This window comes from Bubalus bubalis, chromosome 23, assembly GCF_019923935.1.
Source record: "Bubalus bubalis isolate 160015118507 breed Murrah chromosome 23, NDDB_SH_1, whole genome shotgun sequence".
NCBI lineage: Eukaryota > Metazoa > Chordata > Mammalia > Artiodactyla > Bovidae > Bubalus > Bubalus bubalis.
The window spans coordinates 17,561,531-17,579,382 of record NC_059179.1 but is presented as its reverse complement, the minus strand read 5'-3'; the positions used below and the strand labels follow the sequence as shown (position 1 = coordinate 17,579,382).

Here is a 17,852-nt window from a genome sequence, read left to right as displayed (position 1 = left end):
CCCTACTCTGCTGTTGCTGCTGCTGCTAAGTCTCTTCAGTCGTGTCCGACTCTGTGTGACCCCATAGACGGCAGCCCATCAGGCTCCCCCGTCCCTGGGATTCTCCAGGCAAGAACACTGGAGTGGGTTGCCACTTCCTTCTCCAGTGCATAAAAGTGAAAAGTGAAAGTGAAGTCACTCAGTCATGTCTGACTCCTAGCGACCCCATGGACTGCAGCCTACCAGGCTCCTCCATCCATGGGATTTTCCAGGCAAGAGTACTGGAGTGGGTTGCCATTGCCTTCTCCGAACCCTACTCTAGAGCTATTGAATTAGAAACTATGGAGTTGGGCCCAGAAATTTGTTTAAAGAAGCCATACAGGTGATTTCAGTGCACAAAATAGCTTGAGAACTAATGTCATAAAAAGAAACTCTTAGATGTGTATTCCAGATAACAAGTACAAGAATGTTCAGAGCAACACTATTCATAATAGCAAAACACTAAAATCAGGCAAATGTGCATCAACAGGGTAAAGAATAAATAAATTATGGAATAATTTAAAGAATAAATAAATTTTAACACAGTGGAATACTATAACGAAGTGAAAATGAAGGAAGGAATAGTTATGAATATGGATAAATCTCTCAAAATAATGAAGAACAAAGAAACAGGTTGCAAAAGATAATTCAATTTATATACAGTTGAAAAGCATCCATAAAGAAATAAAACATAGCTAGGGATGAATATCTATGATTTAAAATCATAAAGAAAGAGAGGGAAGGATAAACACAAGGGTAACATGGTTGTTATCTCTGGGGAGAGAGGAAGGGGATACAGTTAGATATTGGCACAGTGGAGCCTTCAAAGTTACTGGTAACACTCCATTTTTAAAGCTAAATGGTAGATACACAAATACTCATTTTCCCTCAGAACTTATATTTACATACACGTTATATAGGGGCTTCCCTGCTGACTCAGTGGTCAAGAATCTGCCTGCAGTGCAGGAGCCACAGGAGACGTGAGTTCAGTTCTTGAGTCGGGAAGAGCCCGTGGAGGAGGGCAGGGCAACCCATTCCAGTATTCTTGCCTAGAGAATCCCACGGACAGAGGAGCCTCGTGGGCTACAGTTCACAGGGTTGCAAAGAGTCAGACATGACTGAAGCGACTTAGCACACAAGCATACATTATCTATGTAAACACACTTCATAATTTAAAAACTTAAAAATTAAGCCTGTATCAATCATTATTTTTAATAAATGGCTCAAGAAAATAATTCTGTTATTGGTTTATTTTAGAAGTCAAGGAAAAATGGACTCCAACTTACATAAAATCTACTTTAATTTCTTCGTTCCAGCATGGATGAGATCCACTGGCAACGCTGGTTTGGTATACAGTGTGCTGAAAGGAAACTTCCACAAAGGGGTGTACAGTATCCTGAAACACATGATAAACACCAACTAGGTTTTTGTAATATTTTATATAGTTGATAAAAGGTAGAAATTAGTTACTGGCTGATAACTAGATGGTTTGGTTTTTCTAGTTTTTCAAACAACCATTATTTATTCATTCATTCATTCAATTAAGATTTCATCCTGGGGGAGAAGCCAAGATGGCGGAGGAGTAGGACGGGGAGAACACTTTCTCCCCCACAAATTCATCAAAAGAGCATTTAAACGTCGAGTAAATTCCACAAAACAACTTCCAAATGCCGGCAGAAGACATCAGGCACCCAGCAAAGCAACCCAAGTCTTCGAAGGGAGAGAGAAGAAATACAGCTCCATCCACCAGAACATCGACACAAGCTTCCCTAACCAGGAAACCATGACAAGCCACCTGTACAAACCCACACACAGTGAGGAAACGCCACAATAAAGAGAACTCCACAAACTGCCAGAATACAGAAAGGACACCCCAAACTCAGCAATTTAAACAAGATGAAGAGACAGAGGAATAGCCAGCAGATAAAGGAACAGGATAAATGCCCACCAAACCAAACAAAAGAGGAAGAGATAGGGAATCTACCTGATAAAGAATTCCGAATAATGATAGTGAAAGTGATCCAAAATCTTGAAATTAAAATGGAATCACAGATAAATAGCCTGGAGGCAAGGATTGAGAAGATGCAAGAAAGGTTTAACAAGGACTTAGAAGAAATAAAAAAGAGTCAACATATAATGAATAATGCAATAAGTGAAATTAAAAACACTCTGGAGGCAACAAATAGTAGAATAACAGAGGCAGAAGATAGGATTAGTGAATTAGAAGATAGAATGGTAGAAATAAATGAATCAGAGAGGATAAAAGAAAAACGAATTAAAAGAAATGAGGACAATCTCAGAGACCTCCAGGACAATATTAAACGCTACAACATTCGAATCATAGGGGTCCCAGAAGAAGAAGACAAAAAGAAAGACCATGAGAAAATACTTGAGGAGATAATAGTTGAAAACTTCCCTAAAATGGGGAAGGAAATAATCACCCAAGTCCAAGAAACCCAGAGAGTCCCAAACAGGATAAACCCAAGGCGAAACACCCCAAGACACATAGTAATCAAATTAACAAAGATCAAACACAAAGAACAAATATTAAAAGCAGCAAGGGAAAAACAACAAATAACACACAAGGGAATACCCATAAGGATAACAGCTGATCTTTCAATAGAAACTCTTCAAGCCAGGAGGGAATGGCAAGACATACTTAAAATGATGAAGAAAATAACCTACAGCCCAGATTATTGTACCCAGCAAGGATCTCATTCAAGTATGAAGGAGAAATCAAAAGCTTTTCAGACAAGCAAAAGCTGAGAGAATTCTGCACCACCAAACCAGCTCTCCAACAAATACTAAAGGATATTCTCTAGACAGGAAACACAAAAAACGGTGTATAAATTCGAACCCAAAACAATAAAGTAAATGGCAATGGGATCATACTTATCAGTAATTACCTTAAACGTAAATGGGTTGAATGCCCCAACCAAAAGACAAAGACTGGCTGAATGGCTACAAAAACAAGACCCCTACATATGTTGTCTACAAGAGACCCACCTCAAAACAGGGGACACATACAGACTGAAAGTGAAGGGCTGGAAAAAGATTTTCCATGCAAATAGGGACCAAAAGAAAGCAGGAGTAGCAATACTCATATCAGATAAAATAGACTTTAAAACAAAGACTGTGAAAAGAGACAAAGATGGTCACTACATAATGATCAAAGGATCAATCCAAGAAGAAGATATAACAATTATAAATATATATGCACCCAACACGAGAGCACCACAGTATGTAAGACAAATGCTAAAAAGTATGAAAGGAGAAATTAACAATAACACAATAATAGTGGGAGACTTTAATACCCCACTCACACCTATGGATAGATCAACTAAACAGAAAATTAACAAGGAAACACAAACTTTAAATGATACAATAGACCAGTTAGACTTAATTGATATCTATAGGACATTTCATCCCAAAACAATGAATTTCACCTTTTTCTCAAGCGCACATGGAACCTTCTCCAGGATAGATCACATCCTGGGCCATAAAGCTAGCCTTGGTAAATTTAAAAAAATAGAAATCATTCCAAGCATCTTTTCTGACCACAATGCAGTAAGATTAGATCTCAATTACAAGAGAAAAACTATTAAAAATTCCAACATATGGAGGCTGAACAACACGCTGCTAAATAACCAACAAATCACAGAAGAAATCAAAAAAGAAATCAAAATTTGCATAGAAACGAATGAAAATGAAAACACAACAACCCAAAACCTGTGGGACACGGTAAAAGCAGTCCTGAGGGGAAAGTTCATAGCAATACAGGCACACCTCAAGAAACAAGAAAAAAGTCAAATAAATAACCTAACTACACCTAAAGCAACTAGAAAAGGAAGAAATGAAGAACCCCAGGGTTAGTAGAAGGAAAGAAATCTTAAAACTTAGAGCAGAAATAAATGCAAAAGAAACAAAAGAGATCATAGCAAAAACCAACAAAACCAAAAGCTGGTTTTTTGAAAGGATAAATAAAATTGACAAACCATTAGCCAGACTCATCAAGAAACAAAGGGAGAAAAATCAAATCAATAAAATTAGAAATGAAAATGGAGAGATCACAACAGACAACACAGAAATACAAAGGATCATAAGAGAGTACTATCAACAATTATATGCCAATAAAATGGACAACGTGGAAGAAATGGACAAATTCTTAGAAAAGTACAACTTTCCAAAACTCGATCAGGAAGAAATAGAAAATCTTAACAGACCCATCACAAGCACGGAAATTGAAACTGTAATCAAAAATCTTCCAGCAAACAAAAGCCCAGGTCCAGACGGCTTCACAGCTGAATTCTACCAAAAATTTAGAGAAGAGCTAACACCTATCCTGCTTAAACTCTTCCAGAAAATTGCAGAGGATGGTAAACTTCCAAACTCATTCTATGAGGCCACCATCACCCTAACACCAACACCTGACAAAGATCCCACAAAAAAAGAAAACTACAGGCCAATATCACTGATGAACATAGATGCAAAAATCCTTAACAAAATTCTAGCAATCAGAATCCAACAACACATTAAAAAGATCATACACCATGACCAAGTGGGCTTTATCCCAGGGATGCAAGGATTCTTCAATATCCGCAAATCAATCAATGTAATACACCACATTAACAAATTGAAAAATAAAAACCATATGATTATCTCAATAGAGCAGAGAAAGCCTTTGACAAAATTCAACATCCATTTATGATAAAAACTCTCCAGAAAGCAGGAATAGAAGGAACATACCTCAACATAATAAAAGCTATATATGACAAACCCACAGCAAACATTATCCTCAATGGTGAAAAATGGAAAGCATTTCCTCTAAAGTCAGGAACAAGACAAGGGTGCCCACTCTCACCATTACTATTCAACATAGTTTTGGAAGTTTTGGCCACAGCAATCAGAGCAGAAAAAGAAATAAAAGGAATCCAAATTGGAAAAGAAGAAGTAAAGCTCTCACTGTTTGCAGATGACATGATCCTCTACATAGAAAACCCTAAAGACTCCACCAGAAAATTACTAGAACTAATCAATGACTATAGTAAAGTTGCAGGATATAAAATCAACACACAGAAATCACTTGCATTCCTATACACTAATAATGAGAAAACAGAAAGAGAAATTATGGAAACAATTCCATTCACCATTGCAAGAGAAATTATGGAAACAATTCCATTCACCATTGCAACGGGAAGAATAAAATACTTAGGAATATATCTACCTAAAGAAACTAAAGACCTATATATAGAAAACTATAAAACACTGGTGAAAGAAATCAAAGAGGACACTAACAGATGGAGAAATATACCATGTTCATGGGTTGGAAGAATCAATATAGTGAAAATGAGTATACTACCCAAAGCAATCTATAGATTCAATGCAATCCCTATCAAGATACCAACAGCATTCTTCACAGAGCTAGAACAAATAATTTCACAATTTGTATGGAAATACAAAAAACCTCGAATAGCCAAAGCGATCTTGAGAAAGAAGAATGGAACTGGAGGAATCAACCTACCTGACTTCAGGCTCTACCTCAAAGCCACAGTTATCAAGACAGTATGGTACTGGCACAAAGACAGAAATATAGATCAATGGAACAAAATAGAAAGCCCAGAGATAAATCCACACACATATGGACACCTTATCTTTGACAAAGGAGGCAAGAATATACAATGGATTAAAGACAATTTCTTTAACAAGTGGTGCTGGGAAATCTGGTCAACCACTTGTAAAAGAATGAAACTAGAACACTTTCTAACACCATACACAAAAATAAACTCAAAATGGATTAAAGATCTCAACGTAAGACCAGAAACTATAAAACTCCTAGAGGAGAACATAGGCAAAACACTCTCCGACATACATCGCAGCAGGATCCTCTATGACCCACCTCCCAGAATATTGGAAATAAAAGCAAAAATAAACAAATGGGACCTAAGTAACCTTAAAAGCTTCTGCACATCAAAGGAAACTATTAGCAAGGTGAAAAGACAGCCTTCAGAATGGGAGAAGATAATAGCAAATGAAGCAACTGACAAAAAACTAATCTTGAGAATATACAAGCAACTCCTACAGCTCAACTCCAGAAAAATAAATGACCCAATCAAAAAATGGGCCAAAGAACTAAATAGACATTTCTCCAAAGAAGACATACAGATGGCTAACAAACACATGAAAAGATGCTCAACATCACTCATTATTAGAGAAATGCAAATCAAAACCACTATGAGGTACCATTTCACACCAGTCAGAATGGCTGCGATCCAAAAGTCTACAAGCAATAAATGCTGGAGAGGGTGTGGAGAAAAGGGAACCCTCTTACACTGTTGGTGGGAATGCAAACTAGTACAGCCACTATGGAGAACAGTGTGGAGATTCCTTAAAAAACTGGAAATAGAACTGCCTTATGATCCAGCAATCCCACTGCTGGGCATACACACTGAGGAAACCAGAAGGGAAAGAGACACGAGTACCCCAATGTTCATCGCAGCACTGTTTATAATAGCCAGGACATGGAAGCAACCTAGATGTTCATCAGCAGATGAATGGATAAGAAAGCAGTGGTACATATACACAATGGAGTATTACTCAGCCATTAAAAAGAGTACATTTGAATCAGTTCTAATGAGGTGGATGAAACTGGAGCCTATGATACAGAGTGAAGTAAGCCAGATAGAAAAACAGCAACACAGTATACTAACGCATATATATGGAATTTAGAAAGATGGTAACAATAACCCTGTGTACGAGACAGCAAAAGAGACACTGATGTATAGAACAGTCTTATGGACTCGGCGAGAGAGGAAGAGGGTGGGAAGATTAGGGAGAATGGCATTGAAACATGTAAAATATCATGTATGAAACGAGTCGCCAGTCCAGGTTCGATGCACGATACTGGATGCTTGGGGCTGGTGCACTGGGACGACCCAGAGGGATGGAATGGGGAGGGAGGAGGGAGGAGGGTTCAGGATGGGGAACACATGTATACCTGTGGCGGATTCATTTTGATATTTGGCAAAACTAATACAATTATGTAAAGTTTAAAAATAAAATAAAATTTAAAAAAAAGATTTCATCCTATTTAATATCAGGTATGATTTTTCTAGGATTCAAAAATACATGGATATCGTTAAAGATTTTTATCTTAAGTCTGTCAGGAGAAAACAAAGGACAGTTAAGCAAATAATGGCAATGAAACAAAAGAAATATATTCAGGATATAACAGTTACTCAGGAGAGAGAATGATTAAACTTTTGGGGGTGAGGACAAGGAGAACTTCATAGAGAACACATAGCGTGGGCTTGAGCTTCACAACATTAAATAGTAGTTCATGTGGCCAGTAACACCTGAACATGAAGTGTGGTGGCCATTCTAGGCAAAGGAAAGGGCAAGAATGGAGGACTTCTGGAACGTAGTAGTGTGATATGACACTGCTGTGGGGTGCAGGGAAATGTGGCTGACTGATTGTATCTACTGATTGGTAGATAACAACCAGATAAATACAGATTTTGGTATACTTTCTAAGGAGCTTGCATTTTATTCTATAGACCCTGAGGGCAGGGTAGTAGAGAATGAAATGGTTAGAATTACATTTTGTAAACAGCACCATGACTGTGTTATGGAGAGTAAACTAGAAGCCCAAGAGAATAGCCCCAGTTAGGGGCCAGTTGCAATTCAGGGAAAACATGATCAAAACTGCGCTTTAGAAAAGTGTTAAATACTTATCTCATTTAAGACTTCATCTGAGGCTAATGATTTGATTGTTTCTTTATGTCTGAGGCGAGACATGGATGATATCAAATAAGTAGGCATATCCAAGGACCTTCAGGAAAAACAATATAGAGACATACATTTTAATTAATTTCAATATTTGTTTTGGTATGAGTAGGTATGTTTTTGCTTATGCTTCTGTGCTGTGTTATTGGGTTTCTGCTTATGCTTATAGAGATAGATAAGACAGTTATCCTGGATCTTACAGTTTGCTTTGGGTCTTCATATCATAGGGGGTTAGAGATAAATATGTGACAATCACTACTCTGAAAGGGTAGCTCCTCAGTGCTGAGCTATGGATGGGAACCAGTCTGTGGCAAAGTCTTCACTGATCCTCAGCAAAAAGGGAAAAATAGGGTAGGTAATACTTTGAGTTATATTATTTCTATTTTTGGTGTTATAGTATTCTTTCTTTTACAGATTAATTATTGCAGAAAGTGAAAGTCACTCAGTCATGTCCTACTCTTTGTAACCCCATGGACTATACAGTCATGGAATTCTCCAGGCCAGAATACTGGAGTGGGTAGCCTTTCCCTTCTCCAGGGAATCTTCTCAACCCAGGAATTGAACCCAGGTCTCCCCCATTGTAGGTGGATCCTTTACTAGCTGAGCCACAAGGGAAGCCCAATAAGCCCGATTATTGTAGAAAACGGTAGTAATTTTAAAATGTCCTTATTTCACAAAACAGCCTTGAAATGTGCATTTGTTTTGAGAATATCAAGTGTATCATAAATAAGATCATATTTACAAAACACAGGCAAAACCTTTAAGAGGTTTTAACTGTAGATTAGTAGCTAGTAAGCAAAATGTTTCTCATAGGTAGAATTCACGGGATAAACATAAAATATGAAAGTAGAGCACACCTGTGTTAAATGTAGATAGAGAGGGATACTCTCTTATCCCTTAGGTACCTGGGTATGAAATATTCACAATATATAAATTATATATGAGATTAAATATATGACACTTGATATTGAGGATATACTAAATATTTAAGATGACTTCATTTGACCATTCTGACCCCACATATCCTCTGCCCAAAAAACACCAATAAAATACATCATTCTGAGTGCCTGCAAAAGAGATGGTAAGATCTGATTTTTATAGAAGTCACCTAAAATGACAAGTCCAAAATGGAGCCTATTCTCTCCTGTATTCTACTATTCTACTTCCAACACTGTGAGTGGACAGTATAATTGGCAATAGCTGCTTAAGTTTTCAAAATAGGGAATATGGACAGAAAGCATTTATTTAATAAAGCACCCAAAAATATACATGTTAAAGATACTTCGGGCATCTCAAACTTTTGCAAAATTTTACTACATAGCAATGACAGTTAAGTTTGACTATTCAAATGAAGATTTCAACTCTCATTCAGCTTTTGTATGTAGAGCATCAATAAAGTACAAAGTTTTATTAAAAAGACAGTTTAGAAACGTACATTTAAGACATTTTTTGTAACTCCAATAATTGGTGCAACTGCCTTACCTATTAACTGTTGTTTTCCTTGTAGGAATATTATAAGCTCTCAGTATTCTGATAAGAATCTTAATATCTCTATCACAGATAGTCTGTACTGCCACTTTTTTCCTTTCTTTCCTCTGAGGCTTTAACTTTCTTCGTTGTTCAAGAAGCTTACAAACTGCATATATCAACTGGCTAAAAAGTGGTCAATCAGATTGATATAAAATAATAAGATTTGAAAGATAATGATTTTTAAAATTTATTATAAATAAGGTCATTATTCTGAACCATGTTCTCTTTACTGTGTAGGGGAGACAGAGTTGTCTTAGATCCAAGAAAATAATCTTTTTTGGAGTGTTGAAGGGATTCTGTGTTTTAAGAGAGCATCTGATTGCTCCATGTTCTTTGAGTATATGGTCCAAGAAGAGATAAGGCATGGAGAGGTAATCCCATGAAACACGATGTTATTTCAAAAGATTATTAATTTTTTAGAAATCATTCTCTTGATCATTTTCTACATAGTTCTGAGTAGGAGTTAGTTATAAGTGCTGCAACTCCTGGCAACACAAACCTTTATGGAACCTACATGGAAACACCAAGTTATATGGAATTATAACTTTATGGTCACACTTGATTTCCTCTAAAGACTGAAAATAAAAACTTCAGACTACCCTACAAAGTTACAGTCATCAAAACAGCATGGCACACACAAAAAAGCATAGTATTGGCACAAAAATAGAAATGCAGATCAATGACATATGACAGAAAGCCCAGAAATAAATGCATGTACTTATTGGTCAATTAATCTAAGGAGGCAAGACTATATACAATGAAGGAAAGACAGTCTCTTCAATAAAGGGTGCTGGGAAAACTGAACAGCTACACACAAAAAATGATATTAGAACATTCTTTGACATCATACAGAAAAATAAATTCAAAATGGATTAAAGACCTAAAGGTATGACTGTACACTATAAAACTCTTAGAGGAAAACATAGGCAGAACACTCTCATCTTTTTCAGTCCCTCTCTCAGAGTAATGGACATGGAAAAACAAAAATAAACAAATGAGACCTAATTAAACGCAAAAGTTTTTACACAAGAGGAAACAATAAACTAAATGAAAAAGCAGCTCACAGATTGGGAAAAATATTTGCAAATGATGTGACCAAGGGATTAGTCTCCAAAATTTATAAACAGCTCATGATGTTTAACATCATCAAAACAAACAACTCTATCAAAAAAGAGGCAGAAGACTTAAACAGACATTTTCACCAAAGAAGACATATAGATGGCCAAGAGGCACATGAAAAGATGTTCAACATTGCTAATTATTAGAGAAATGCAAATCCAAACTGCAAGAAGATATCACCTTACATCAGTCAAAATGGCTATCATCAAAAAACCCACAAACTATAAACATTGGAGAGGGTAGGAAGAGAAGAGAACCCTCCTACACTGTTGGTGGGAATGTAAATTTGTGAAGCCACTATGGAGAACAGTATGGAGGTTCCTTAAGAAACTAAAAACAGAGCTACCATATCATCCTGTAACCTCACTCCTGGGCATGTATCCAGAGAAATACATGGTCTGAAAGGGAACATGCACCCCAGTACTCATTGCAGTGTTTATAATAGCCAAGACGTGGAAGCAGCCTAAATGTCCTTATACAGGAGAATGGATTAAGAAGATGTGCATATATATGTGTGTGTGTGTGTGTGTATGTACACATATATATATGTTTTTTAATCTATATATGTTTCTTAATATATATATAATGGAATATTACCCAGCTATTGAAAAGAATGAAATAAGGCCATTTGTAGCAACATGGATGGACTTAGAGACTGTCATACTGAGGAAAGTAAGTCAGAGAAAGAAATGTTGTGTAATGTCATTTATATGTGGAATCCAAAAAAAGATACAAATGAACTTATTTACAAAACAGAAACAGACTCATAGACTTAGAGAACAAACTTATGGTTACCAGCCGGGAAGGGTTGAGGGGGACAGTTAGGGAGTTTGGGATAGACATGTACACACTGTTATATTTTAAATGGATAAACAACAAGGACCTACTGTACAGCAAAGGGAACTCTGCTCAATATTCTGTAACAACCTAATTAGGAAGAGAATTTGAAAAACAATAGATACATGTATGTGTCTAACTGAATCACTTTGTTGTACGCCTGAAACTAACACAACATTGTTAATCACCTGTATGCCAATGTAAAATGAAAAGTTAAAAAATAAGTTTTCAGCATTGACACACTCACATCACGGTCAGTTCGGTTCAGTCACTCAGTCGTGCCTGACTCTTTGCAGTCCCCATGGACTGCAGCATGCCAGGCTTCCCGGTCCATCACCACACACACCACTATATATGACTACTAAATATGAAATAAAGAACTAATAAGGACCTATGGATAGTACAGGGAACTCTACTAAACACGCTGTAATGGCCTATATGGGAAAATAATCTAAAAAAGAGTGGATATATGTATATGTATAACAGATTCACTTTGCTGTACAGCAGAAATTAGCACAACATTGTAAATCAACTATACCCCAATAAAAATTTTTTAAAATACGTTTTCATTTAAAAACACTTGCTCATAGAAGAATTACTTCACGGTATATTTTAGAATAGAAACCCCTCCCCCAAAATATATCTCAGCATCCTAAACCAATTAAAACCTTCCTGTTAATACTAAGAATCTGCAAGTGGCCCCAGAGTGGTTTCCCAGATATGTAGCATCCCTAATTCCTGTTCCTACCCTTAAGTCTCACAGATAGGACAGTATGAGAATTGAGTTCCTTCAGCAAAAGGCTCCCCCTCAGCACTTGTGGATCACAGAGTGCTTATGTCAGTCCTTGCTGAGGATTCAGTTTTGAAAGGGGGAGATTATAGGCTTAGAGCATGGTGCTACCACCAATGATTTTTCCAGAATCAGTCCCAGGACAGGGAGATCTGAGAGCAAAACTAATTTGGGACAAAAGTGTTTTGCTTTCTTTTTTTTTCTTGCCACAAAGAGAGGGTTAAAAACTAAAGTACTATACACTTGAAAATATAAATCATACAGATATGTCCAAAATGGAATTTTTAAATTATTAAAAATATTTAAATCACTATGTTTCATTTTATGTTTTGTAACTGGATTTTGACATTAATATAAAAAGAGAACTTATTTGAGGACTCTGAAGGAACTAGCTTATAGCTTTATATTTCAGACTTAAATAATAATAATTTTAATATATACCTTGCAGATACAATTTCTTCATAATCAGCCACAATATCTGATAAGTTAAATTTGCTAACTTTGACAATTCTTCTCATTACCAACCTTCTCATCTACAAAAAATATTTTTAAGAAATGAAGAGTTCATATTTTAAGATTAAGTATACACAATGCTACTGGTGTCACTCTTTTGTTGCTCTTACTTTTTGTAAGTAAGGAATGGGAAGGGGAATTAGATAAGTGAAAGTATGGTTCGGTTTTCTACCATTATCAAAATCATTCCTAACACTCTCATTGGGACCCTCTCATCTCTTCTTCAACCTAACTCAGAGTATTCACATAGACAGAATCAGTCTTCACCAAAGAAGATGATTACCTGTGAATGTGTTTTTACAGCAGTCACTTGTACTCACACAAATCTTGATCCACAAAGAAATGTCATCACATTTCTGTATGTCCTTGGAGTTCATCCTATTCTGACCTCAAGTTCTCATTCTGTCTGCTTGGGCAGATATTCAGTGCCTCAACAAAGCCATTCCCCTAAGCCTACGCTGCTTGCGGAACCCACAGAGATTGGTTCCTCTACGGACTCTGAACTTCTTTATAGTCTAAGGAAATTCCTCCCTTTCTACTCTAATCCCATCCTTCACATCAGGTGTAGACTTTTAGAAGTGGAACCAGGAAGAAGCGTGTCTCGAGGCAAATTTCTGCTTTCTGTCCTGCCACAAACCATCCTGGAGATAATTGTGTATATGTGCATGTGTGCTAAGTCGCTTCACTTGTGTCTGACTCTTTACGACCCTATGGACTGTAGCCCACCAGGCTCCTGTGTCCACGGGATTTGTGGGCAGGAATACTGGAGTGGGTTGCCATGCTCTCCTCTAGGTGATCTTCCCGACCCAGGGATCGAACCTGCATCTCTTACCTTTCCTGCATTGGCAGAAGGGTTCTTTACCACTAGCACCACCTGGTAAGCCCAACCTAGAGACTAGTGATCTGGAAAATGAGGTGGCAGGAGAATGGGAAAAACAGAATTCCTAAGAATTACTCTGCCGTGTGTGTGTGTGTGTGTGTGTGTGTGTGTGTGTGTGTGTGTTACTCTCTTTGTGACCCCATGGGCTGTAGCTCACCAGGATCCTCTGTCTATGGAATTTCCCACGCAAGAATCCTGCTGCTGCTAAGTCGCTTCAGTCATGTCCGACTCTGTGCGACCCCATAGACGGCAGCCCACCAGGCTCCCCCGTCCCTGGGATTCTCCAGGCAAGAACACTGGAGTGGGTTGCCACTTCCTTCTCCAATACAGGAAAGTGAAAAGTGAAAATGAAGTCGCTCAGTCGTGTCCAACCCTTAGCATGGACTGCAGCCTACGAGGCTCCTCCGTCCATGGGATTTTCCACGCAAGAATACTGGAGTAGCTTGCCATTCCCTTCTCCAGGGGATCTTCCCAACTCAGGGATTGAACACAGGTCTCCTCCATTGCAGGCAGGTTCTTTCCCGTCTGAGCCACCAGGGAAGCCTGTATGGGCAACAAACTGCTTGCCTTGAAGGTGAACCACATCCCTCTCCCCTCTGACCCCATTATTGTGTTTGAGCCCTCCCTCCCTTTCTCTTTCTTTCCCTTCTCCCACCCCTTCTCTCACTCTCTCTCTCTCCTTTGCTTCACTGGCGGCACACAGACTGAGCTCCTTGCTGTTCCTGCCACAGGCTACGCACATTCCTTTCTCAGTTTTCACATGTGCTTCCATCAGCCTGTGATGTTCTTCTCCCATGAAAACTCTAACTTTTTGGAGCTCCAACTCCAGCTCCCTCAGCTTTCAGGTCTTTTGTTGGTGTTACCTTCTCAGGGGCTTTCCTTGATTATCTTATTTAAAATTGTACCCCACAGCCCAACACACACACACACACACACACACACACACCTGTGCTCTTTTCCAACTTTACTTGTTAGAGCACATATCACAATCTAATACACTAATATTTTGTTCATTATCTGACTTCTCCCACTAGAATGACTAGGAGGTCAAGGATTTTAGTCTCTTTTGTTTACTGCTGTAATTCCAATCTCTAGTACAATGCTTGATTAACAGCAGATGCTCAGTAAGTATTTATGGAGTAAATTAATGGAAGGGACAAATTGAGGAGAGCTACAGGCCTCTTAGATACAAATATTTCAGCAAAACTTTATCTAGCAATCCATGAAACTGCTGGGACTTTACTGCTCCAACCCTGGCCTCAGGTACCCCTGACCCCAGTAATACAGCAGGGAGTTTAACGCACATAACTCACAATCAGATTTAAACACCCATGGCCCTATGAGGCCTCCAATGTCAAACCACAATTCCAGCACCTATAATTAGAGTCAGTATCCTTCAACTTGTAGTGTGAAACTATCTCCGGATAACAAAGAAGTCTTCACAAGGAGCTGAAACACAATCACAAAATGTTCTTGACACTCCTTTGCAGGATCCTGCATGAAGTTCAGAATCCTCAGACACTTGTGCTCTTACCACCTTCCTGATCCTCTGCTCCCTTCTGGGCTTCCTTATCCATCAAAAAGAAGAGAAGGGATGAGTAGGGTATGTGTTCCCTTTTCTTATAGGAACAACTCTTTATTTCCTAAGACATAAATCTCATTATTAAATCACCTCTCAACTCTTTTTAAAAGAAATACGGAGCTAGTAGGGCTTTCCAGGTGGTGCTAATGGTAAAGAACCCACCAGCCAATGCAGGAGACATAAGAGATGCGGGTTCAACCCCTGGGTCAGGAAGATCCCCTGGAGGAGGGCATGGCAACCCACTAGAGTATTCTTCCCTAGAGTCCCATGGACAGAGGAGCCTGGTGGGCTACACCCAACAGGGTCAAAAAGAGTCGGACACAACTGAAGTGACTTGGCACACACACACGGAGTTAATAAAGAAGGTGTAGGAGGGGCAAGGGTGAGTGGGAAAAAAACACCTGCCAATGGTAAACAGGAAGTACTGAAACAGACTAGGATAGCTACAGAGGTCTGCATTTCCAGCATGCTCTCAGAGGAACAGGGTACAAACTAGCACAGCACTTGCAGTTTTATCATTTTACTTCAGAAGAAGAGCAAGGCAGGCATTTTTATTGTCTGTTTTTATAAAACAATAAAGCAGGACTCGGTGCATAGATAACTTGCCCAAAGACAAATGGGAAGGTCAGAACAGGTCTGCGCATACCTGCCTAGGCCTCATCTAGTCACAGAGGTCACTTCTCTCCTGTCTTTAGGAGGTATTTGGTGTGTATCTCTTAGATCTTTCCATGGCTCTCTGCTTTCAAGTTATCTTGAAAGGCTTCTCTGGTGCTCTATAGCAAGGGCTATCAATTTTACTCTTGTAGAAGTCTTAGAAATCTCCTCAGCCTTGTGGTTTTATTCCTAACCTCATTAACTGCTCAAACGTGTCTCAACATTTCCTGAGTGAAGAGCACAGTGCTGGGCATCATGGATCTATAGATATAGTCCCTGTGCTCTGGAAGCTTAGGGTGGAAGGATGAGGGGTCAGTGGGAAGAAATCAGGAGTGAATTTGAGAGATTCCACCTCAAACCTGGTTTAGGCTTTGGCAGGGTGTTCTGTAAATATCTGAAACATGTCTTTCTCTACTATTTTCTGTCTCCTAGTAGGTCCTCCATCTATTGTACACTGAACTGCTGTGGTGTGTGGCATTATGAGTTGTTAATAAAACTAGGGAATCCAGCAAAATGCTGCTGTATTTCTCAAAGTGAATTTTCAGGGTCAAGAAGAGATCAGTGTAAACAGAAAAAGTTGGAATATTCTCTAATAATGAGTTTGCTGTCAACCGAAGTAACTGTTGCATCAATAATACACGTCAACTGTGTACATTTACAGATGGTCAGTAACTAACTCTGAAAAAGAAGTCTGAGCAGAACAGAAAACCCCTTAGTGATCAGAAAGAGGTGAGGAGCAACCAGGTCTGCCCGTCTGACTCTCTGGGAAGAGTATAGTGCTATGTTATGCATCCAGCAGACTAGTTTTCACAAAAGTAAATTCAAACACACTGACAATATTATTTTGTTGTTGTTACCTTTTTCAGAAAATTGGCAGAATTAATCCTTTGTGCAGTAATAGAATTCACATCCGAAATGGACATATCCTTTTCTATCTGACTTTCATATTCCTGTAAGTAGAGAAATTAAATTAGTTTCACTTTTTTTTTTGGCCATGCCATGCAACATGCAGGATCTTAGTTCCCCAACCAAGGATCAAAGCCGTGCCCCCTGCCCAGGAAGTGCAGAATCTTAAACCACTGGACCACCAGGGTAATATCCTAGTTTCACTTCTTGAATGTAACAAAGTTTAGCTATGATATGCTGCAATGAAATATTAACTACTCATTTCAGTTTATGTGTAAGAGATATTGGCAACACTCTGGAATTGGGTGGAGAGAATGTTTCTTTAAGATTCTTCCCTCTGAGAATTAGCGAAGAACCGTTATATTTTGTTTTCTTCTAGGAAGAATTTCATTCATCTTTTAAAACTAAGTAATGATTGAGGGAAAAAAACTGCAATTGAGAAAATGGTAAGAAGATGTAAAGACAACTGAGAACTATTCTTCATGTATCCATTTACCTGGTATCATTAGAAACAAAAGAAATGGGAAGTATTAACATTAGAGTATATATAATGTTCAAGTTGGTGGGCTTTGGAGGTCACAGTCATGGATTCAAGTTGGCCCTGCCATTTACTAACTGTGTGGTTTGGGGAAAAGTTGATTAACTACTGCAGATCTCAGTTTCCTCTTTTGTAATAATATTACTACTATTAACATGTCACAGGATTGCTGTGAGATTTAGCTAAAACAATATTTATAATGTGTGTGGCATGCAGTAAGTAATCAAAATATGTTGACCATAATCAATAACTTTAATTTTACGTATAGTAGTTGGTATGATTATTTGTCAGGATGCCTCATTTATATAATTTAAAATAAATCCACATCTATTACATCTGCATTTCTGGGATACGTTCCTAAAGCACATAAAAATCATTTTATATTATAGAGAACATTAAAGACAACACAAAAATTATGAAGTATTTTTAAAGTAGGCAAATTATCTGAAAGTAATTTATTTTCTAATTATCCACAAGAAACCTTGAAATTAATTGTTGGCAAGTAACCACTTTTACCTAAGGATATATTATATTATATATATGGATGTGAGAGTTGGACCATAAAGAAGGTTGAGCATTGAAAAATTGATGCTTTTGAATTGTCGTGTTGGAGAAGACTCTTGAGAGTCCCTTGCACAGCAAGGATATCAAACCAGTCAATCCTAAAGGAAATCAATCCTGAATATTCATTGGAAGGACTGAT

General features: G+C 38.1%; 1 protein-coding gene across 10 annotated transcripts in view; it reads right to left on the bottom strand.

Annotated features, from left to right (window-relative positions):
- The window catches only part of CC2D2B (coiled-coil and C2 domain containing 2B), a 107,836-nt gene that overhangs the window by 32,186 nt on the left and 57,798 nt on the right, over window positions 1-17,852 (bottom strand). For 9 of the 10 annotated variants that reach the window (XM_044935258.2, XM_044935262.2, XM_044935255.2 and 6 more), the window contains 2 exons: window positions 16,563-16,655; window positions 1,305-1,414 (listed from right to left, as the gene is read on the bottom strand). In XM_044935258.2, the coding sequence (XP_044791193.1) occupies window positions 1,305-1,414; window positions 16,563-16,655 (203 nt within the window). Of the gene's footprint in view, window positions 1-1,304; window positions 1,415-7,749; window positions 7,847-9,282; window positions 9,454-12,517; window positions 12,610-16,562; window positions 16,656-17,852 lie in introns of all 10 variants that reach the window. The other variant, XM_044935264.2, reaches the window with a different exon arrangement.